This window comes from Chlorocebus sabaeus, chromosome 2 (assembly GCF_047675955.1).
Source record: "Chlorocebus sabaeus isolate Y175 chromosome 2, mChlSab1.0.hap1, whole genome shotgun sequence".
In the NCBI taxonomy this organism is placed as follows: Eukaryota; Metazoa; Chordata; class Mammalia; order Primates; family Cercopithecidae; genus Chlorocebus; species Chlorocebus sabaeus.
Window position 1 is genome coordinate 95,891,696 of NC_132905.1, and position 24,416 is coordinate 95,916,111.

Here is a 24,416-nt window from a genome sequence, read left to right on the forward strand (position 1 = left end):
CTAGAGCAGACAACTCAACTGTACAGTGGATAGAACGTGCTCTATTTGAGTGTAGTCCTGTGTATGATGAAACAGCATCTCCTCTTAGAGGAGGTCTCATTTCACACAGAAGCAGGAGTGAGACTCTGCAGACATAAGTGAAGACGCTCCTTAGGTAAGTGCCCCAAGCCGGAACCAGACGCCATGGGAGCCTCGTCCTACCTCTGCCGTGACCGAGCCTAGCACCGAGCTGCCGCAGGCAGACCCGCTGGTCAGCGTGAAGCTCTGTGGCCCAGAAGGCTGCTTCTTAAACAAATCCAAAGGAACTGTCGCCATCGCCAGCAGACCTGAAAAGACAGGAGACAGGCAAGGGGTGCTGCTGATGTTTCCACGGGGTTCCGTGAGAACAGAAAGGCCCACACGCCCAACAGCCGGAACACGCTCCTCACGTGCCTCTGGCACACTCGAAAGTGCTCACGTTTCAGAACGTTTTAAAAATGTCAGTGTCATAAAAGACAAAGGATGTCGAAACGCTGCAGGACAGAGGATGCTAAAGCAATAGGACAGTCAGGCAATGTCCGGCCTTGTGCCGGAGTGGAAAGGTCACTGCTCTGAAGGGCATCATAGGGTCGTCGAGTGACAAAAACTGGAAAATGGGCATAAGTTAAGGAATTGCAGCAATGTAAATTCAGGAAGCTGATAACTGTACTGTGGACACAGAAGAGAGTATCTCCATTCCTAGGAAAACACACACTAAAGAATTGAGGATAAAGGGCCGAGATGCATATAATTTATCCTCGTGTGTGTGTGTGTGTGTGTGTGTGCGTGTAAAAAGGAAATGAGTATGGCAGGGAGAGAGAGACCAAGAGTGAGCACAAATAGTAAAGGAAACTGGGCAAATGTTAAGGATACGTGAGTTCGAGTAAAGGTTATGTGGCTGTTCTTTGTATTGTTTTTGTAAAGTTCGACATTTCATAGATTCCATCAGGCTGGGCTGGAATGAAATTTGAATGAGGCCAGCGGGAGTGGGGACCCAGGAATGGGGTCAGAAGTTGACCTCTCTCCAGGTGACCAGCGCCCCCACGCTGTGCGGGTCCCCGACCTGCGGAATGCCTCTCTCAGAATTATCTCATGGGCATCCCAGTTTTCTTGGGACTCCAAAATCAAGGAAGTCGCCTCAAGATTCTTGCTATAACAACTAGGATATAAAACTAGTTAATTGGGAGAAATAACGACCTGATAAGCTGGGCAAGGGCTTCCCAATTTTGGTATGTTTATGGGGAGAGTTTTACAATCTAAGAAAATATTTATATCTTTAAAAACCTAACAAATATTGTAACTGCTGATCTGGACACACGCACACACACAGGCCCACGTTCATTTTAGTGTTTTAGTGACTTTACCTCTAATTGTTGCTTTCTTGTGTATAAATCGTTAAGTTCCATTTAAACCTCTGTAGTTTATTTTATAAGGAAAAATCCAATGAAATGGATACAGGCAGTAGAATGGGGATGAAAAAGCTCTGGAGACAGACGGGGGCCATGGTTGCACAACAACGTGAGTGTACTGACTGCCCCTGAACTATGTACTTAGAAATGGTTAAGATGATACATTTTACGTTGTTTATCTTACTATAGTTACGTTATCTTACTACAGTAAAAAAGGCTTTGTTTTTGTTTTTGTTTTCCAGAAAAGGAGGTCTCTTGGGGCAAGGAGGGTTCGGAACTACTTCTCTATGCCAAGAATTGTTGCATAAAATATTTTGGATTTTTTTTTTAAACAAACAAACAAAAAATCCAGTTGAACATTTCCCCAAAATGTATGACCTTATTAATAACTCAAATTGCCTTTCGACCAAAACGTCCCATGGGAAAACCGAAGTCCTTTAAAGGAGGGGGTCACCGTCCTCTGCTGGATCTCCCACCGCCCTTTCCCGAGGCCCAGGTCACGCAGTGGAGGACCTTTCCAGAGGGCAGGGCCTCTGTCCTCCTCAACCCACCTTCTGAGGGTCGCCCAGCCTCTGAAATCTGCAGGTGTAACTCCTTCGACTTGGCATTCAACTCGCTTTGGAAGAGAAAAAAGTTATGAGTCCTTTATTCTTTTTATGAAATATAGCACTTTTTCTGATTATAGAAAGGAACACAAAGATGTCAATATTTAACAAACTACCAAGACATATAACAAAAATAGGAAAGAGTATCTGCAACCTCCCCGTTCGGAAACAGCTACCGTTAATATTCAGGGACTGGCCTTCCAGAGCAGTCAACAGGATGTTCTGTGATGACAGTGACAGACCAGCTGTCGAATGTGGTAGCCACAGAGCATTGGAGAGGTGGCCAGTGCAAGCTGAGGAACTGAACGTCATTTAAAAAAATTTCCGTTAACTTAAATTCAAAGAGACACACGTGGCCAGTCGCTGCCATACTGAAAGCACAGCTATATAATGACCTAAAGACAAAACACAGAACACAACATACCTCCCTCCTCCTTTGTAACCCGTTTATTTTCTTTAAAAAGGCATTAAAAAAAAAAAAAAGTAGAGATGAAGTCTTGCTATGTTGCCCAGGCTGATCTCAGACTCCTGAGCTCAAGCCATCCTCCCGCCTTGGCCTCCCAAAGTGCTGGGATTACAGGAGTGAGCCACTGCACCCAGCCTGTAACCTATTCTTTTAACTGAAAATTCTGTGGATGTCTTTCTGTGGAACTACAGAGCAACATCATGTTTGATGGGCCTCTAGTATTCTGCTCTTTGGCCTTAGGAGATTTTATTTGGCCAACTCTTCAATAACCAACACTTCTTAATGTGCTGGTGGTCCCTAGTATTTCATAAGCATATACAAGCTGAGAGGCACATTCTTACGCATATATCTTTGCACGCCGTGTGATTATTTCCTCAGGAAAACTCTAATTGCCTGTCAAATGGCATATGCGCACTTGAGAGGTGTTTTTTTATTTAGGCCGACTGATGGCATCCAGAATGCTTATTCCCAGTGACACTTCCAATGCCATTATCACTCTCTTATTCTCCACCAAGCTGTGAGGTACGAAAATGACCTCTCTCTTTTGCTGAAGTGTGCATGACTTTATGCTATTTCTGAACATCTTTTCAGAAGTTTATGGCCATCGGTAGCTCTGGCTTTTGTATTTCCAGTTCAGGAATTTTGCTCAGTTTTCTAGGGCAGCTGTCATCTTTTCCATTCATGATTTATAAAAGCTCTTTATATATATATATACACACACACACACACACACACACGGGAAATTTCCTTCCATTACTTTTTCTAATTGTTCATTTTTTAAGGATTAGATTGTGATTGATTTTAATACCTTGGTACTCAGCTAATTCATTAAATGATCATGTCTATTAGTTTTTTAAATATTCATTTCTACGTTATATCCATTATTCTTTCTAATACTTTGGGTTGATTTTCTTGCATAGTCCTGATATGCAGTCATATCATCTCCAAACAATGACCGGTCTTGCCTCTTCCTTTCCGGTATTTGTGTATGGTTTTTTTCCTTATCTAATTGCATTAACCAATACTTCTAGAACAAAACAATAGGCATCCTTCTCTTGATTTTAGTGAGTCTGCTTCTGGTATTTACCATTTATAGTGATTTTAAAAATCTTATTAAAGAAGTCTCCATAAATTTTGCTCTAATTAAGGTTTTAAAAATTAAGAATGGGTATTAAATGTCACTGAATGTCTTTTGGACATATGTAGAGAAAATACATTTATTTTCTCCTTTGATCTAGTGATACGATGAACACCATTAATAGATTTCCTTATGTGAAAGCACACTTACATCCTTACATTCCTAGTATGAATACAGCTGGTTTTATTTTTTATGTGCTGTTAGATTCTGTTTGATAATATTTTATTTATGATTCTTACACCATTATTTATGTGCATGGCCTACATTTTTCCCTGTCTCTATTTTTTTTTTTTTTTTTTTTTTGGAGATGGAGTCTCACTTTGTTGCCCAGGCTGGAATGCAGTGGTACAATTTCAGATCCCTGCAACCTCCGAATCCCAGGCTCAAGTCATTCTCCTGCCTCGGCCTCCCGTGTAGCTATGATTATAGGCACCTGCCACCATGCCTAATTTTTGTATTTTTAGTAGAGACAGGGTTTCATTCACCATGTTGGCCAGGTTGATCTTGAACTCCTGACCTCAAGTGATCCACCCACCTCAGCCTCCCAAAGTACTGGGATTATATGTGTGAGCTACTGTGCATGGCCTTTTTTTTTTTTTTTTTTTTTTTGAGACAAGGTATCTGTCTGTCACCCAGGCTGGAATGCAGTGGCACAACTACAGCTCACTGCAGCCTCGATCTTCCAGGCTTAAGCGATCCTCCTACGTCAGCCTCCCAAATAGCTAGGAGTACCACAGGCAAGGCAAGGGCCACCATGCCCGGTTTTTTTAAAACTTTTGGTAGAGAAAAGGTCTTGCTATGTTGTTCGGGCTGGTTAAACTCCTGGGCTCAAGCGATCCTCCCGTCTCTGCCTCCCAAACAGCTGGGATTACAGGCATGAGCCTCTGCGCCCAGCCCCTTTTTCTATTTTCTTTGTTAGGTTCTGGATTCAGTCAGAGGCTCCCTCCCTTTCCACGATGGATGATGGGTGTGTCTCTAAGAGACCCAACAACGGCTTCCTCTCCTCATATCAGGGCAGGAGGAGAAAACTGACTCTAAGAGCTGCCTTTAAAACGAAACCCATGTTTGACCTAAAGCTACCTTTAAGAAGCTTAACACGTCATTTGTTGTTAACTGTTTTGGTTTAGTGTTTTAGCCTAAACGGTGCTGCAGAATGATCTCAGGATTTAGCGCTCCTGAACAGACACGACCATGGACACGCAGGCCCACGATAACCCGGCCGGACTCACAAGGTGAATTCCTCTTCCCACGTGAGGTCTGTAGTGTTTTTCGTCAGGGTGCTGGAGAACTTCTGAACGGGATCGTTCAGCTGCACGACGCACACTGCGTTAATGTGGCCTGTAATTAAATAGAAGGGCATCGTGTTGGCGTTTATTTTTATTTACTTTTTATTTATTTTTTGAGATGGAGTCTCACTCTGTCGCCCAGGCTGGAGTGCAGTGGCGCAATCTCAGCTCACTGCAAGCTCCACCTCCCGGGTTCAAGGGATTCTCCTGCCTCAGCCTCCCGAGTATCTGGGATTATAGGCGCGCATCTCCACACTCAGCTAATTTTTGTATTTTTAGTAGAGACGGGGTTTCACTATGTTGGCCAGGCTGGTCTCAAACTCCTGACTTCGTAATCCACCCGCCTCGGCCTCCCAAAGTGCTGGGATTACAGGTGTGAGCCACCGCGCCCGGCATTATTTTTGTGTTTTAAATTGCATGAAGACATTGTATGCATAGAAAAAAAACGCTAAATTAAATGGCTAAGGTCGAGGCTTACCCACTTCAGAGACTGGGAATTCTTTCATTTTCCATTTTCAAATGCTCATAGCACCAACCTTTATTGGAGTTAAAGAATTTTTTCCTACATTTGATATCAACAGCCCTGGGCTGACCCCAAGTGCCTCGCCCCCTCCGTCAGTGTTGGCCACAGGCATGGGCTCCCAGGGGGACCCTCCCCGAGAGGCAGCACCATCATATACAGAGGCATGGTCCCCACTTTTAGACAAGACTAATGGTTTGCCAAAGCCCGAACATCAGTTCGTGTTGACTCCTAAATTTGGAAATATACCTCACAGAGTTCCCATTTCCCAACTTACACCAGACAGGTGCGGTACCTGATACTAGCCGGGGTGTCTGATCCAGGTAGTGGGACATGTCCCTAGTGAACGGCTGTTTCTGCTTTGAGACAATGCTTCTCCCTGCAGCACCAAGTCCCTAATACACTGTGGAATCAGTAATTGCTAGAATGTGTGGACGCTGGACCATGCTGCAGCCGGGTGAAGCAGCCTCCAGACGTTCGCTACTGAGCTTTCACAGTCACTCTTCAAGAGAAGACTCAGACCCAGACGTGGGGACATCCAGCAGACGGAGGCACAGGGCCTGGCCTCAGGGCAGGTGCGTGTGGGAGCTGGGACCCCAACCCTGACTGACCGAGTCCAGCAAGGGCAACATGCAGGCACTTTTACCAAAAAAAAATCCTCGACAGCTAGCTCTGCACAGTCTCAGCTGCCAGATGTGGCCCACTTGTGCTTTTGGAACTGGAGGAAGTCCCTCACAAATAAAGATAAGTCACCTTTAACACACTCAGGCAATACAATTCACTACTGTTCTTGGCAAAACAGAGTCACGGAGTAAAGAGGTGCCCTGTCTCGAGTGACTCTGTGTCTGCGGCCTCAACAATGATTCAGAACCACCCAGAAGGGGTTATCCGTTCTGTGTTGCTTGTCTTGGCTCCAGCAGCAGCCATGGTCTCCCAGCATAGGAGTCCCGAGTGTGGCCGAAGTCATCTGATGCCCATCAACGCCCTATATCCCCCTTCACCCACTTTCTAAGAAAGCAGAAGCTGAACACATACATACGGGTTCAACAGTTTAAAAATAAAAAAAGGAAAGAAAAGATAAAAAAAGACAGGACAATTCCAGACAAATGAAAAAGGCCAAATCAATTATATTCCTTTCTCCCCTCGGCCTTCACACGTGCAGAAACAGGATTGGATTTTTTACCATCTCTTGTTCCCATTACATTTTCAGGTGCTTTCTGCAACCATGGCAGGGCTCCCGCTGCACCCCCACAGGAGGATGCCACCAGAGAATCCAAGCCCCCCCCGGAGCCCCTGACTCTGCTCAGGGGCAGGAACAGCCCCTCCAGGCAGGCCAGGCTCCCACTGTCACCCACCTGAGGCACCGGGCTCGCTGAACAGCAAGGCGCCGATGTTCCTCACCAGTAGCTTTAGCTCGTGAGCCCTTGGAGGTTTCGGAGGACAGGATTCCTGAGCAGTAGAGGGGGCACACTGTAAGTTCTGAAAAAATAAAAAGCACTTTATTTTTGGTCTTTGTGGGGAGACTGAGGACCAAGTAAGTAGCCGCTGGACTCCTGTTATGAGGGGGGTGGCAGTGGGGTGTCTACAGGAAAACCTGTACAGAGAACCCGAGCTCTGGGGTCTGCTCTGGGGAGCCAATGAGCCATCGCCATCCTCCTGCCTGGGAGCATTTTCTATCCTAAATACAGCAAGCACAAGTAGCAATGCATTCATCCACAGACAGGGTTCCCAAAACTTACCACAGGGGACGATGGAGCTCGCTTTGCCATAGGTCTAAACTATCTGACCCGGGCAGGTGCTTAAGAGTGTGAGGCACTCTTCTGCCGGCTGCAGGCACTCACGGCCTGCTAGCACAGAGCAGGACACCAGCCAGATGGGAACGGCCAGGGCCATCAGCCCACACCCATTTCCCACCTCCACACAGAGTACAACGTCCACATGAGGAATGTCTATGCATACCCTAGCACTGCACAGGTGAGAGGACAGGTGAAGGGACAGGTGAGGGGCACAAGTGAGAGGACAGGTGAAGGGACAGGTGAGGGGCACAGGTGAGGGGACAGGTGAGGTGGGGACAGGTGAGGGGACAGAGGCAGGGGCAGCTGGGACCAGCTTCCACTACCTCACATCTTCCAACAGGCACCAAGGCGTTTCCAACAGAAAGCACCCCCAAATCTGGAAGAGCCCAGCTTCAAACCAGCATTTCCCAAATCAGGTTCCACCTGTCACCCACTGCCAAGAGTGTTCTCTTCTTTTTTTTTTTTTTTTTTTTTTTTTGAGGCGGAGTCTTGCTCTGTTGTCCAGGCTGGAGTGCAGTGGTGCGATCTCAGTTCACTGCAACCTCCGCCTCCTGGGTGCAAGCAATTCTCCTGCCCCAGCCTCCTGAGTAGCTGGGATTACAGGCACCTGCCACCACACCCAGCTAATTCTTTTTGTATTTCTAGTAGAGACCACGTTGGCCTAGGGTTTCACTATGTTGGCCAGGCTGATCTCGAAATCTCCACCTCAGGATCTGCACGCCTCAGCCTCCCAAAGTGCTGGGATTACAGGCATGAGCCACCGCGTCTGGCCAAGAGTGTTCTTTTAAAAGAGGCTCTGTTTGTTGCAAGCATTCAGGGACCCAGATGGGCTTCTCAGAGGTGGCACCAGCCCCCATGCTGTGAGAAGTTTTCAGGCAGAGACCTGGGTGCTGATTCGACTGAGCACTTCTTCAGGGGAACGTCCCCTAATGTCTCAAGAGACACACGTACTCTTTCCCACCGGGAAACACTGTTCTGAGCCAGGCACTTCCCAAACGTGAGCTGAGGGTGCTACAGCCCCAGACGGAATTGCCAAAGTCCCTGAAATCCAAGGGCGTGAGCACTGGGGACAGAGCAATCTACTTGTCTGGGACAGAGATGAAATCTTTTTTTTTCAATTGCTGAGGGTGATGGTTAACGGCATGTGTCGACTTGACGGGGCCATGGGGTGCCCAGATATTTGGTCCGACATGATTCTGAGTGCGTTTCTGGATGAGATTAACATTTAACTTGGCACACGCAGTGATCAGATTCTCCTCCCTCACGTGGGTGGGCCTCATCCAGTCAGTTGGAGGCGCAATGGAACAAAAAGACTGAGTAAAAGGAAACTCCTCTTCTTCACTGCTTGAGCTGGGAAAGGGGCCTTTTCCTGCCTTCAGACTTGGACTAAAACAGTGACTCTTCATGGGTCTTGAACTCACTGGCCTTTGGACTGGAACGTACACCACGGGCTCTTTTGGGTCTCAGGGCTTCAGACTCAAACTAGAATTATCCCACAGACTCTCCTGGGGCTGCAGCTTGCCAAATACAGATCTCGGAACTTGTCAGCCTTCATAATTGTGTGAGCTGATCACACACACACACACACACACACACACACACACACACACACTCCCACTGGTTCTGTTTCTCCAGAAAATCTTGACCAATATAATATATATATATATGCTATTTTGATTAAATAAAATGTACAAATTTATGGAAAAGCATGATTGAAGTTATGATCTTCTGGGTCCTATTATTTTTTAAATTCATGGATTCCAAAAATATACGACTGTTTTATGAAGTTGCATACATTTTGACATTAAAAGTTGACTGTCATATTCAGCACAGTCACCTGTGATGTGAAATAAGCTACTGTGACAGAATTACTGAAAGGGACAGTGCTGGGACTCTCCTCTCACCTCCCAAGAAGCACGGGCTGGTCCCCTCCATTTGGAGAGGCTGAGTGACCCCAGGCCTCAGGCCCCTGGGAAGCCCCTCAGACATCCGCACCCCTCCTGTTCTGCCCTGCTGGCCCGGTGCCCCTTCTGCATATTGCAGGCTTTGGGAGGGTGATGGTGCTTCCTTATACTCTTGTGACCCCCACAGCCAGGGCTTAGCACCAAACACTGCCATCAACTGATATCTGTTCAGTGAGACAAAGTCTTCAGACTCTACTGACAGCTGGTGACGTCTGCAGACCAAGGACCGACATCATATAAGAATTTATTTTTTCAAACTGACTTCACCAAGAGCTAGATAATAAAGATGGACATTATAATAAAGACATATTTTATCATGCTATATAAAACCACTGCCAAAAAAATGTATTTTTTAAACTTCAGGGACTATAAGTGCCTGTTTTACATCGTCATGATAAAAAGATCAGCATATGACCAAGAGAACGCACCTTAAACAAAGGATTATTGATGTGTTATTTAGGCCCATGAAGTTGACCAGGGCAAATGCTCTGGATAAGAATTTAACCAGAAAAGTGAGTAGCACCCTAATCAGATGGTACAGGGGGGCTCCAGCATGAGGGGGGAGGCAGGTGATACGGAAAAGGGGGTCACACAGATGAGACTAGCCTCCTTTATCGTGCACCCCCAAAGGACACAGACCTCCAAGAGGCAGGAGCTGTTGCAGGCAGGACCAGGGCAGCAGGCCGGCCCAGGCTAAACTATCTGTCTATGCCACCCACCTGGCTCTGCTTGCTTCTGGGGCAATGTTCTCAACACTGGCTGCTTTCCCAGGTTCCTTGGTCCTGGAAGGATAAGGTCTAGGGCTCTGAATGGACAGGGAAATGTCAGGGGTTTTTTGTTTTGTTTTGTTTTGTTTTGTTTTGTTTTTTTTGAGACGGAGTCTCACTCTGTCGCCCAGGCTGGAGTGCAGTGGCGCAATCTCGGCTCACTGCAAGCTCCGACTCCCGGGTTCACGCCATTCTCCTACCTCAGCCTCCCGAGTAGCTGGGACTACAGGCGCCCGCCACTGCGCCCGGCTAATTTTTTTTTTTTTTCTATTTTTTAGTAGAGACGGGGTTTCACCATGGTCTCGATCTCCTGACCTTGTGATCCGCCGGCCTCGGCCTCCCAAAGTGCTGGCATTACAGGCGTGAGCCACCGCGCCCGGCCGTTTTGTTTTGTTTTTTTGAGGTGAAGTCTTGCTCCGTTGTCCAGGCTGGAGTGCAGTAGTGTGATCTCGGCTCCCTGCAACCTCCGCCTCCTGGGTGCAAGCGATTCTCCTTCCACTTCATGAAGCTTTGCAGCCCCCTGCTCCGAACCCGAGGCTTTATCCCACACCCACCATCATTATCTCCAGCCAGCACCTGAGCCATCTTGGCTCTACCATGGGAGGTGGAGGCATGCTGGAAATGCACACAGATTCTCCAAGAGAGGCGGGCCATGGTGCCTGATGGGGTTCTGATGCAGCCACAGCACCCAGATGGGTTTACCTGAGCTTCCTTTACACTCGTGGGCTTGATGATCAGAACCACGGATGGAGAGGCAGAACCAACCAAATGCTTGAAGATGTCCTTGAGAGTGTCAGACATCGCACTTGTCTCAGCCACCGGGTCCTAGTGAAAGAGGAGAAAGTTGACAAATCGACTTTGCAAGCCCACTCCCTGCTCCCAACCTCATGTCTTCGGGTGACTAAAACCATGCAAAGCAGGAAGGAAGGAAATTACCTTCGGATTTTAGCTCTGTCCTTGCAAAAACTGTGGAAAGAAGAGGCCCTGCCCTTGGAAGCAGCCTTCGGACTCAGCTCAAGTTACGAGTGCAGTGCCCTCACCACGGGAAAGAGCGCCTGATCACCAGATACGGCAGAGCATGGAGCGGGTACCTACAGTGTCATTATCCTTGGCTGCATATGCTAAAATCATCCAGCCAAGCAAACCCGCATCTGGGTGGGGCAGGGAAGGCTTCAGGGTTTTTTTTTAAGCGGCCAGGTGACTCCAGGTGCAGCTCAGGTGGGAGCTCTGCATTCAATCCATCAAAGCCATCCCCCCGCAGGCCCTGCCAAGCCAAAGGGACCATCCACATCCAGACAGGCCCAAGCCAGCCCCAGAAGGGGTGGCTGGGGATAGGGAAGGAGGCCACCAACACCAGCCATGCACTCAGTTCCCCGCCACAGGCTGTCCTAACACACGTGTGTTCTCACGCCAATGGAAGCAGCACAAAAACTTACGGACTGACCTCCCCCAGAGCTTTGGGCTGGATATTAACGGCCATTTCCGGCACACTGATGAAGGACCAGCTAATCTGGAGGTCCTCTCTCTTCTCTTTCATGTGGAACTCCAGCTATTAAAAAACAAGTTATTAGAGGGCTACTCTTTCCACCAAAGCCTTAATGTGCATGTGCGTGTGCATGTGTGTGTGCATGTGACTGTGTATGTGAACACATGTGCACGTGTATGTGAGCATGTGCATGTGCATGTATGTGAGCATGTGTGCATGTGTGCGTGTATGAGCATGTGTGTGCATGTGTGTGACTGCATGTGAGCATGTGTGCGTGCATATGTGAACATGTGTCCATGTGAGCATGCGAGTGTGTGTGCATGTGAGTGTATGTGTGAGTGTGCATGTGTGTGCATGTATGAGCGTGTGTGCATGTGAGTGTGAGTGTGCATGTGTGAGTGGGTGTGTGGGGATGTGCATGTGTGCGTGTATGGGTGTGTGCACGTGTGAGTGCATGTGTGTGTGTGCGTGTGTGAGTGCATATATGCACATGTGTGAGCATGTGTGTGCATGTGTGAGTGTGCATGTGAGTGGGCGTTGTGTGCATGTGTGTGTATGGGCGTGTGTGTGCATGTGTGAGTGCATGTGAGTGTGCGTGTGTGTGCGTGTGTATTTGAGCGTGTGTGGAAGTGTGCGTGTAAGCACGTATGCCTGTGTGTGCGTGTGTGCATGTGTGCGTGAGTGTGCATGTGTGTATGTATATGCGTACCTGCTCATTTATTCATGTATTTTCATAGAAAACTGCTTAGCTTTCCATTTGGCATACTATGTGCTTTCAAAATGGACAGCAGGACCCCAAACTCCCTTTACCCCCTTCCCTTCCTGCCCCTTCACTGGCCTCAACCTACCCCTCAAAGAGGAACCTCAGCATTGGTTGCCAACAGCTAGATGTCATCAAAGCCCTGCAGTCTATTTAACATAGTTTGCTGTCCTTGCATTTCTTCTTCTGGGAGTGTCCCCAAGGCATAAAGGAGAGAGGAGTGAGAGAAGGGCCCAGGGTACCTCATTCTAATCCTGGGCATGGGCTCCCCTGCCCCACACTCACACAGCCCTGAAGATTGTGTGCCGCACAAAGGTATCTTTACTGTCTCTTGCCGGGGCTGCCACAGCAGCCTCTAACTGGACTCCAATCCCTAAGGACGCCTCATCCCATCCTGTCCATTTGGGAGACAGAACAGTGGCCCCCAAAGATGTCCACACCCTAATCCCTGGAATTTGTGACTGTGGGACCCTACAGGGCACAGACTTGGCAGGTGCAACAGGCGAAGGACCTCAAGATGGGGAGATGATCCTGGGTCCTTCCAAAGAGCCCAGTGGAAACACGTGAGTCCTGAAGAGTGGGGGGGCATGGGAGAAGAGGGGCCAGGGCATATGAAGTGAGGACTGCAGGCATCCCTGCTGGTGTGGAAGTGGAGGAAGGCACCCTGAGCTGAAAAATGGGGTGCCTCAAGGAGCCAGAAATGGCCCTCCACTGACAGCCAACAAGAAAATGGAACTCAGTCCCGTAATCCCATGGAATGAAATTCTACCAAAAACCCCAAAAGCAATGAACAGACTCCCCTGTGACTGCCACTAAGGCAGGCAGCCCTGACAGCCTCTGGATTTGCACCTGTTTTAAACTGTTCACGGTCATTTGTTTCCACAGCCATAGAAAGCTACTATTGCATCCTTTATTCTTCAGCTAGATGTTCTGTCCAAAGCAAAAGTCTCAACTTTGCACATCCCCATCCCTTCCCTGCTCCTAAACAAAAGGGAAGAACGACTTTAGACTATCTGAGTACGTGGACTCTCACCTCAGCTAGAAGCAGGGTAAGAGAAAAAAGATGACTTTTACTTCATAACCGTCTCCAATCTGCCTTCCTTGTCTGGTAATTCTGGAAAAAATTAGGTAATTCTAGGGGAAAAGTACACTTTAATTGTTTTGACACAGACAGCTGAGTCAAGGGAGACCACTCTTGCATCTCTGGTCGGAGGAACGTCAGAGAAGCGGGAACGCCTCCTGCCACCAGCATCAATTACTTACCAATCTCTAGCAGCTGCCTCTGTGCTGAGAGGTAATCTACATACCGGTTTCTAACTGTGTTAGCAGATCAAAGATACAACTGTGTTCCTTCTGTGTGAGTTGCTTAAAATGGCATGAATGCTTTGATATAATAAACACAATGTCAGAAATGACATTTCTTCATTTGTGTTTGTGATCCTCTCTGGACTCAGTCAGTTCCAAAACATGCATCATATGTTGGGTAATATGACCCAGACGTTGAAGGTTATTTTCTAATCACATTGTCCAAATCATCTGGGGGATGCAGGAGAGCATGAACACCTCGCGAATCCATGGTGCCAACCTTTCACCTCTGTGGTTCTCTCAAAGGGGGTGCTGCTGGGGCGGGGCTGAGGAACTGGGAGGGTGGATCTCAGAACAAAGCCATGTAGGTAGCCAGGAAATCTTGTGAGTGCTGGCTATTTAAAACTATGCCTTTGTAGGAAAAGCATACGAGATGTCATCTTCCCTTGCGACTGGGAATTCTGCATGACTTGAGCTCATCCCCCCAAATTAGGTGCTAAGTCCAAGGACATGGGAGATGAAACAGGGCATTGAACTGGCAGTGACCCTTGAAACAAGCCCAGACAACTGCAATTTTTAAATACCAGCTAAATAGGAACTCTGGTGACTATCTGGCCGGATGTGAGAGATGCACAAGCTCTCTGATGATTTGGGCATCAAAGTGTCACTGGGCTTACTGTAATTACTAGAGATCTGTAAGTCTCTCTATATAAAATTATACAGATATGTATAATTATATGTATGTCTTTATTATTATAAGCCTATTATTAAAACATGGAATGGTGGTAATACTAATGTACCCTAGAACTTAAATAAAAAAATAAAAATAAAAATAAATACTTTCCCAGATTCCAAGTCAAACCTGCTAGCTTTATAAGACACCATTTTCAGGCTTGATCATAAACCAGAGAAAAGGAATGAGAACCCAGGGAAGGAAAGGTGGAATGGAAGAATGAGAAAAGTAGAGAAAGGAATGGCACAAATGCAAAGAAGGCAAAGGAAGAGAGAAAAGAAAAAAAAAGCATCCAGGATATTGACAAAACTGACTCCGGGAATTCTTTGAATGGTGATGGATGCTACAAAGTGCCTCTTTTCATTATGAAATTACTTCCTAGGAACTCATCACCAAAACAATTCAAGCTCAAGTACATATTTTCAAATGAACTATTTTTTTTTTTGCATCTCTCTATATATTATCTATTTCTCACAACTTATCACTGTAGAATAATGTCTTATTTCCTAATTGTTTCATGTTGATTGATTTTATTTCTCCAGTGAGAATACACATTTGAGCATTTTTTTCTTATGTCCATCATAATGCCCAAAATAATACCTAGTAATGAATAGTATACAGTTATCTGAGTCATTTATATCTAGTTTTGTTCACTTACTCAATTGATAAACATGTTAAGTATTTATAGTGTGCCAAGAGCTAAGGATACAGAGGTGAATATGGTAGACCAGATTTCTAAAAATAATAATAATAATAAGGGGGGGGATTCTTTTTAAATCGACCTTGTCAGAAACTTAAAAGAGGAATGCCCCACCGCCACCGCTCAGCTGTGTTTCCAAGCTGCAACCAGTGCCAGATTCGGAACCAGAACCACTTTTCTCATCTCAGATGCCACCTGCCTTATCACATCCGTCAACAACACCCCGCCTTGTTCAAATGCCCGAAAGAGTCAATCCCTGAGTTTATTATAAATGTATGTGTGCATGTGTAGTGTGTGTGCGTAATGTGTAGTGTCTGTGTATGATCATTTCCTACACATAAAATCCTATATGGAAGCTTACAGTTTGAAAATTATGACATGAATGATAATAAAAACATGACTGTTACAGCCCGTGACTCACACCATGCTCACTCTTCACATTTCTGAGAACTGTGACAGGTCTCATAACTTGCAAAATCTACACATCTTTACCTGTAAATGGAACGGGGAGAGCCGCACGTTGTACAGCCGGCATCCAGCACCTGAGGCAGGCTTCTCGCTGACCAAGAACTGAAGAGCCTGGCCCACCACCTGACAGAGCACCACCTGGAGGAGGCACAGGTAAGGGAGAAAACTGTATCTAAAACAAAGGACAGCGCATACATAGGCATCTTTTTTTTTTTCCTTTTTTTTTTTTTTTGAGACAAGGTCTTGCTGTGTCGCCCAGGCTGGAGTGCAGTGGTGCGATCTCGGCTCATACCTCCCCAGCTTAGGTGATCTTCCCACCTCAGCCTCCTGAGTACATGGAACTACAGGATTGTGCCCCCACACCCACCTAATTTTTGTATTTTTGTTTTGTAAAGATGGGGTCTACCTAGGCTGGTTTCGAACTCCTGGGCTCAAGCAATCTTCCCACCTAGGCCTCCCAAAGTGCTGGGATTACAGGCATGAGCCACTGCGCTCAGATGCCACAGGCATCTTTTTCCTTTTTGTTTTGAGGCAGAGTCTTACTCTGTCACCCAGGCTGAAGTGCAGTAGAGCAATCTCGGCTCACTGCAACCTCCGCCTCCCTGGTTCAAGCGATTCTTCCACCTCAGCCTCCCAAGTAGCTGGGATTACAGGTGCATACCACCATGGTCAGCTAATTTTTGTATTTTTAGTAGAGACAAAGTTTCACCATGTTGACTAGGCCAGTCTCGAACTCCTGACCTCAGCCTACCCACCTCAGCCTCCCAAAGTGCTAGGATTACAGGCGTGAGCCACCACGCCTGGCCTAGGCATCTTTATATCAAAATAATCTGGACTTTATACGCTAGCAAGGATACAAATTTAGAGTTTCAAAGTTGAATATTCAGATTAACATCTTTTCTATAATGTAGTAGTTTGAAAACTAGAACAATATTTCAAATATTTGCTTCCTGATGACTTTCTTAGGATCTAAAGTCTTGACCAAATCTAGTTATCATGCGCTTTCCACATATAATGCAGTTTTTATCCTTTTTTTTTTGGAGACGGAGTTTGACTCTGTCACCCAGGCTGGAATGGCGCAATCTCAGCTCACTGCAACGTCCCAGGTTCAAGTGATTCTCCTGCCTCAGCCTCCCAATTAACTGGGATTACAGGCGCGTGCCACCACTCCTGGCTAATTTTTTGTATTTTTAGTAGAGACGGGGTTTCACCTTGTTAGCCAGGATGGTCTCGATCTCCTGACCTCGTGATCCACCCGCCTCGGCCTTCCAAAGTGCTGGGATTACAGGCATGAGCCACCGTGCCCGGCCAACAAAGTCTTTTTCTTTAAATATCATCTTATTCTGTTTCTCCACAATAGCTGATTTTTAATTCCCCAAATGTTTCCACATTCACACACAGTCAAAGCCATTAGCCATCTTTTTTGGCTAAAAATGAGTCTTAAAAAGAAAGCAAGTTATAGACGTTAAAAGTAAAAAAGTTTTCTTACATTACCCAGAACACAAGGGGTTGCTTTCACCTAAATAATTTCAACACTATCATGGTTTTCAAAAAGGTGCGAGTCATTGGAAAAACATACAAAGTATCAAACGATTATAAAATTATGCAGCCATACCAAAACTAGAATTATAACATGAGCTCATTCAAGAACCTGTCAGAGAAATATAATAACATCAGGAATAAACCGAACTGTGGCTTCCTGACATAAATCATAAACCATACAGTATGAAGAGGCGTGATTTTCACAGCTACCAGGCACAGAGGGAGATCCAGTTTCTGCCAGATTCCTCCATAGAAGCTGATCTAGAATGAGAGGTCAGACCCCTCCCCGCTCCCCTCCCGGAGGCAGAGGGCCAAGCAGACACGTGTGGGATAATTACCAGGCCAGGTGCCAGGTGTGCACTGGCCGGGAGGGCAGGGGAGGCTGGGGCACACTGGGCTGGACCATAGGGCAGGCACAAGGGGGTTCCATAGGTGGCCAGGGTTTGGCCAAAAAGCAAAGCTACCAGGAGCTAAGGGTAAGTCAGACTGACCTCCTCATTCCCAAAAGAACCACTGACTCCACTGCAGGGAGTCACTGGACAGGAAGAGAAAATTCTTTAATTCTCTGGTGGATTTATCAGAATCTAAAATACTAAATGGAAAGATTATCAAAATAATTACTTGGTCGGGGCCTGCTATTCCCCCAAGTTCAGGGCTAGGACATACTTTCTCATCTGCTGGCTCCTGGCCGCAGCGAAGTCCCGGATCCAGCTCTTCCCACCACTGGCCCACTCCACTCTGGAACAAAAACGGAACCTGGGCATTGAGGCCTTGGCAGGGGTCAACATCCAGTGTCCACAACCAAATACCTCAATGCCACAGAGCTAGAAAAAGAAAATCCCGCCTTCTCTCAACATTGGCAGAAAGTCACACAATTCTTTCTACCGGTTCTTATAACGCCATGTTCAGAAGACTGATTCACATGAGTTAATTACATATTTCCATCATCTCCAGAGTTCACAAAGGGCCAGAACAAAAAAATGTTTGTATAAGAAATGTCGTCCCTTCATGTTAAAAATAAATGATCTATAAACAGTCCTTTTTGGAGGAACATGCTTTGTGGCCAGATGAGTTACACGCACCAATGGCACGACACTGAGAAAATTCCCTGTCCTTGGTCTCAACAGCCCACGCCTTTTACTGCTTAAAGTAAAAAATAAAAAATAAAAATAAATTTTAAAACCCGACACTGACTCTGAGCACTGCATGATTCCTTTGGAACCTTCTCTACTAAGCTAATCAACTTTGTACCAAGAAAACGGACTTAGCGCCTCAACCCAAGCAAGAATGAATTTCATTTCCCTTCATGTATCCAGTTCTACAGAAAGCTTCCCACCACCCACTCCCTGATACATAGAGAACCAAGCACTTGATTAAAAGCAAGCAAATAAATAAGTAAATAGATAAAAGAACTTTAAAACTTCTAGAATGCAGGACTCCAAAGCTCATAAGTAATCACTCAAGCCCCATCACTAAAGTAGTATAATCTCTACATTCTACTCTAGGACAGAATGTGTGACATCTTTTCATAATGACACCCTGGCATGTCTTCCCCAGCCCTAGGGCTTCCCTACCCTCTCAATAAAACCTGGAGTGCAGACCAAGCCTTTCTTGGCCTCCTCTCAGAGTTCGGCTAGGAAAGTTCATTAAAGAAACAATCTGAGCTGAGTGTGGTAGCTCACGCCTGTAATCTCAGTGCTTTGGGAGGCTAAGGCAGGAGGACTGCTTGAGTCCAGGAGTTCAAGACTAGCCCGGGCATATAGCAAGACCCCATCTCTTAAAAAAAAATTAGCCAAGCATGGTGGTGTGTACCTGTAGTCCCAGCAACTCAGAAGGGTAAAGTGAGAGGATCACTTGAGCCCAAGGGTTTGAGGCTGCAGTGAGCCATGATTGTGCCATTGCATTCCAGCAGAAAGAAACATTCTGAACCTGCCTCAAATTTTTACATGGCCAAGCAAAATACTGCTCCTGCTGCACTTGGAGGGACAACTATTAGGACCAAATCCTCTTCCAGGGCCAGCCCCTGCCTCTGCCACCCTAACAAATAATGCCCCATTTGCCAAATGGACAGGGACAAAATGGAGAGGAGATTTTAAAAACAAGTAATCTTCTTTTAGCGTATTAAGGTGTTATCCACAATGGGGATTAAATTCTCCCAACCCATGCCAACAGTGGCAAGGCCCCCACGGGCTGAGAGGGGTTCCTCGCATCACAGCAGAAGGCAGGATCACCTGACACAGGTAAGCAGCTCCTCCTCACTAGTTAGCCTTCCTAAGTGGCCAGATGTCAAGGGTTAACATCTACCTAAATACCCACGAGTGGGTAGAGACCCTGATCTTGACCCCAGAGTCTCCCTCCCCCAATCAGCCATGGTCGTGAGAGCCTCTTCTTAACTTTCCAAGTGAGCTCTGCGGGGAATCCCAGTTCTATGGAACTGACAGACTGACCCTAAGTGTTTCCCTCTGAAACAGTCTGCTATTAGTACAGGATTTTAAAAAGTTAAATAGAACAATTATCTAGCATGGGCGGCAGTGACAGTGAACTCCTCTGAGGACGGGAGTGAACCCCCAGCCCCAGGGCAGAACTCCACAGAGCCCAGGTCTGCATCCGCAGGAGGGAGCTCCCTTGACAACAACCAACCATCCCCCCAACCTGCATTTTTTGAGAATTTTTTTTCCCCCAAACAAGCAAAGATTATTTACATAAAGCATTTCAAAATCAAGCAACAGAAGGGTGAACTTTGTTTTCCAAATAAACAACTTCCTCTCTGCATAAGTGACAGTGTTTTTCGGAAAGGGGGCTATTGGCGGTAAGTCAGGGTCTCCACGTGGAAAGCCCGAGAGGGGACTCATGGTTGGCAGGTGAGGGTTTGGGTCGGGGAGCCCTGGGCAGCAGCTGGAAGCGCCACGGGGAGGAGAAAGCAAGACTGAAGGCTGAAGAGCAGGCTGAGCGGGGAGGCCTTCACTCACCTTCTCTGCTCTCTCCAGCCTCAACACCTTGACCTCATGTAGTTACATACCTATGCAAATAGCGCTTATCTGGAAACTATTCCTTGGTTTAGACTTGGGGCCAAAACATTCCAGGCACTGTTACTCCAAATTTCTCAACTGTTCACCAACAAGAGAGCCCCTGAGTCTTCAGATCTCACTGTGCTCTTTCACTTTCCTTTTCAATTAAGCTTCTTGTACAGCTTCCTCCACTCCTTCTCTTAGAACACTCTAGAGAACTGGAAATCAGGTAATTACTTTTGTCTCCAAAGGAACTAGCAATGCAGCGGAGAACATGTATCCAGAAGGTTTATATACTTGAATATTTTTCACTGTCATCACACTCTGTGACACCCAAGGAAAGAACTCCCAAGTAAAATGAAGGCAAAGACCCTTCACTAATCAAGGTGAGACCGCAAGCGAGTCTCGTCTCTGTAAATATTCTTTAAGACAGGATGAACTGGATAAAAAACACTATTTCTACTCTGGAACTGGGACTCAATTTCAAAAGTAAACTCCATTAGAGCTAAAGATTATCCCAATATCTACAACATTTAATCCTGTTTGCCCACTAATTCAAAATAAACGGCTAAAGATGTATTTTTATTTATTTATTTTTGAGATGGAGTCTCACTCTGTCCCCTAAGCAGAAATGCAGTGGCGCGATCTCGGCTCACCACAACCTCCGCCTCCCGGGTTCAAGCGATTCTCCTGCCTTAGCCTCCCAAGTAGCTGGGAATACGAGTGTGCCGCACTACGCCCAGCTAATTTTTGTATTTTTAGTAGAGACAGGGTTTCACCATGTTGGTCAGGCTGGTCTCAAACTCCTGACCTCAGCCTGCCTCAGGCTCCCAAAGTGCTGGGATTACAGGTGTGAACCACTGCACCCAGCTTAAAAATGTATGTATGTATATATGTATGTATGTATGTATTTTGAGACAGAATCTCACTCTGTTGCCCAGGCTGCAGTATGCTGGCGGGATCTCATTTCACCACAACCTCTGCCTCCTGGGTTCAAGCGATTCTCCTGCCTCAGCCTCCCGACCAGCTGGGACTACAGGTGTGCACCACCACACCCGGCTAATTTTTGTATTTTTAGTAGTGACTGAGTTTCACTATGTTGGCCAGGCTGATCTCGAACTCCTGACCTCATGATCCACCCACCTTGGCCTCCCAATTTGCCGGGATTGCAGGTGTAAGCCACCGCGCCTGGCCCAAGATGTATTTTTATAAGAAATTCTCGCAGGGAACTGAGATGAAAAGGATTAGAAACAAGATGGTGGCCAACCCCAAGAGCTGCTATTTATCCTCTTTTGGGGGAGCCTCGACCACATGGGGCTCCTGCTCCAACCTGACTCCAACCCCACCCCCAGCAACACTCTCCCTCCCTTTTCTTGTTAGATACTTTAAACAAGGAAGCCTTTCAGTAATACGGCACTACAAGGAGGTGTTGTTAATGCATCACACGGTTTAATGTGGGCATTCTACAGTAGAAAGATCTGTTTGTGAATGTGTTCTCTTTCATCAAGTGTACACTAAAAGACATAAACAAGACAGTTCCTTTAACATGAAGGGCAGAAGGGAAGTGGGTCTTCTCCAGGCTGGCAGCTAGTGCTTCCTGACAGGGCCAGGCCGCTCGACCACACCAACCTCCTATTATCTAGCATGGGCGGCAGTGACAGTGAACTCTGTATACGCCCCGTGCTCTGTATTCCCACCAACCGACGAAACCTCGGGGCCACCACAGGTCTTTCACTCTGTATCCTCCAGGCCGGAGTCAGGCTGCACCTGCAGGCTGGCTCGGCCCAGAATTCCACACACCGTCATCCAGACGAACAGGTGGCCTTGTGGGAGTCCCATTCAGGGGCGGCATCTGCCCTGGATCTCAGAGGACGGGGTCTCCAACGAGGAACCTCCACCACCCGCCCTAGAAAAGACCCTCATTTAAAACAATTTCACAACCTGTTAGCATTTTAGCATAAATTCCAGGTTCATGGAATACCCGGAATTTCAAATCATACAAAGCAAAGCAAAAAAAAAATAATAATGAAAAGACATCTGAGCTGAGCTTCCTGTTTACAGCTAGCTAGAGTGACAAATGTGGACAATTTTAAATCATGGTGCCCATACCAAACAAGCAGCCCCTTGAGTTATGGACAGAGCAGGGGACTGCCCCTCACCCCCAACCCCGCAGCTCTCAAGGCATATTTCAGCATCAGGTAGAACAGACGTGCACACAACACACCACACACACCCAGGGCGAGCTACGGGTTTCCCCTAGAAAGGATATGGAATAAGGTTCTGGGGGAAATTCCACACGATCCCCCAGTTCCGTCTGTAGCTGTGGTTTTACAGATGAAAAGGGTGATAATGCTGACCAGTTCTCCCTTCCCTATCTTCGTTGTCTTTTTTATGGTGAGGATGTGGTGGGGGCAGGAGCTTAAGTGAAATAATAAAAGTGATAATATCACACCTGTAATCCCAGCGCTTTGGGAGGCCAAGGCGAGAGGATCACTTGAGTCCATGAGTGCAAAACGAGACCGGGCAATCTAGTGAGATCCCACCTCTACAAAAAATTTAAAAAATAAAAAAGTAATAAAAATGCAAAAAAAAAAAATCATACTAACAGCATGGTTTATTTTGTGCAGTGGTTGGAGCTAGATTCTGGTTCACTCCAGCCTCTGCTTCATCATAGCTCCATACCTTGGCCAAGTGACTGCACCTCTCTGCCTCAGTTTCTCCTTCTGTACAGTGGGATGATGCTTCTGACACAGGCTCATTGTGAGCTCTCATGAGAATGGATACAAGCTCTATACCCAGGGCCTGGTCACACCTGATACCATCACATGCCACAACATGGCAGGTGCCAGGCGGGGTACTGCACGGGCACAGGCCTGCCCTGCTTCCTACGGCCCTGCCAGGGAGGGGCATCTACAGCAGGGACACAGAACCTGTGGCTCAGAGAGAGAAGGAAGTGCCCCACACAAGCCCAGATCCAATCAGGGTCTCCCTGGCTTCTGAGATGGGCCTTTCCCCAGGCTAGGTGGATTATAACTTTTATTTAAAACTTTCAGTTCCAGCTGATCGTTATACCATTGGGATCCTCCATTTATTTAGAAATGAAACTGAAAACACATAACTAAAGCATGTCCAGGACTCTTGGCTCCACACCCTGCCAGGCGACATCACTCAAGTCTCCAAAGATCACAAAGTGATCAGCTCTTGCCTTCATCAGCAAGTTTTCCAAATGAATGTTAAGTTGAAAGCTACACTCACCATACTGTAACCAAAATGCAGGCAGTGGCTGCTAGCAGAGTACGATGAACAAGAGCAGGTCTGGTATAAAGACAGTGACTCTGCATTCCAAAGCTTAGCTTAGGGGAAGAACAGGCTTCTGCCTTAAGGGTACCACTTATATTTTGGGGCAGAAAGCAGGCACTTTCTTTTTTTTTTTTTTTTTTTTTTTTTTATTTCTTTTTTTTGAGACGGAGTCTCGCTCTGTCGCCCAGGCTGGAGTGCTGTGGCCGGATCTCAGCTCACTGCAAGCTCCGCCTCCTGGGTTTTTTACGCTATTCTCCTGCCTCAGCCTCCCGAGTAGCTAGGACTACAGGCGACCGCCACCTCGCCCGGCTAATTTTTTGTATTTTTTAGTAGAGACGGGGTTTCACCGTGTTAGCCAGGATGGTCTCGATCTCCTGACCTCGTGATCCGCCCGTCTCGGCCTCCCAAAGTGCTGGGATTACAGGCTTGAGCCACCGCGCCCGGCAAAAAGGGGCTTGGCATGAATGTCATGAAAGGGAAGAAGCGAGCAGGTGAGGGTTCACATAACTTGCTTTGGCACCTTATCTACTGAGTGTCCAAACTGGTGACCGCTGGTGCCTTAGTGGGTAGGACTAGGTTGTAACAGCCGAAACACTTCCGGTGGGAGAGGGTTTCGTCATGGGCACACTTTGGGTTGTAAATCGACTGTTATCTCTCCAGGAAACCTCCCGGTGGGGGAGGGTTTCATTCGGACCTCCTGAGCACATGGTTAGACGAGCTTTCCCGGTAGGCAGTGTCTGGTGAAAGGGGGTTAAGAGGCTATAATTGCATTTCTAAAGGGCTAAGTAAAAAGTGGGGAGCAGGGGGAAGTGGAGAAAAGAAAAGAGAAAAAATAATAATAAACAACAATAACTCATTCTCTTTTTCTTAGAAAATGGGGGTATTCAGGGCTGGGCACAGTGGCTCACACCTGTAATCCCAGCACTTTGGGAGGCCGAGGTGGGCAGATCATGAGGTCAGGAGATCGAGACCATCCTGGCTAACACGGTGAAACCCCGTCTCTACTAAAAATACAAAAAATTAGCCGGGCGTAGTGGCACGGGCCTATAGTCCCAGCTACTCAGGAGGCTGAGGCAGGAGAATCACTTGAACCCGGGAGGCGGAGGTTGCAGTGAGCCAAGAATGTGCCATTGCACTCCAGCCTG

At 46.9% G+C, this 24,416-nt stretch overlaps 1 protein-coding gene across 3 annotated transcripts in view; it reads right to left on the reverse strand.

The window, feature by feature from the left end:
• The window catches only part of C2CD2 (C2 calcium dependent domain containing 2), a 70,736-nt gene that overhangs the window by 22,485 nt on the left and 23,835 nt on the right, over positions 1-24,416 (reverse strand). For 2 of the 3 annotated variants that reach the window (XM_007968900.3, XM_007968916.3), the window contains exons 3-9: positions 15,446-15,559; positions 11,414-11,518; positions 10,672-10,794; positions 6,798-6,921; positions 4,866-4,974; positions 1,979-2,043; positions 202-326 (exon numbers count right to left, since the gene is read on the reverse strand). In XM_007968900.3, the coding sequence (XP_007967091.3) occupies positions 202-326; positions 1,979-2,043; positions 4,866-4,974; positions 6,798-6,921; positions 10,672-10,794; positions 11,414-11,518; positions 15,446-15,559 (765 nt within the window). The remainder of the gene's footprint in view (positions 1-201; positions 327-1,978; positions 2,044-4,865; positions 4,975-6,797; positions 6,922-10,671; positions 10,795-11,413; positions 11,519-15,445; positions 15,560-24,416) is intronic. The other variant, XM_007968908.3, reaches the window with a different exon arrangement.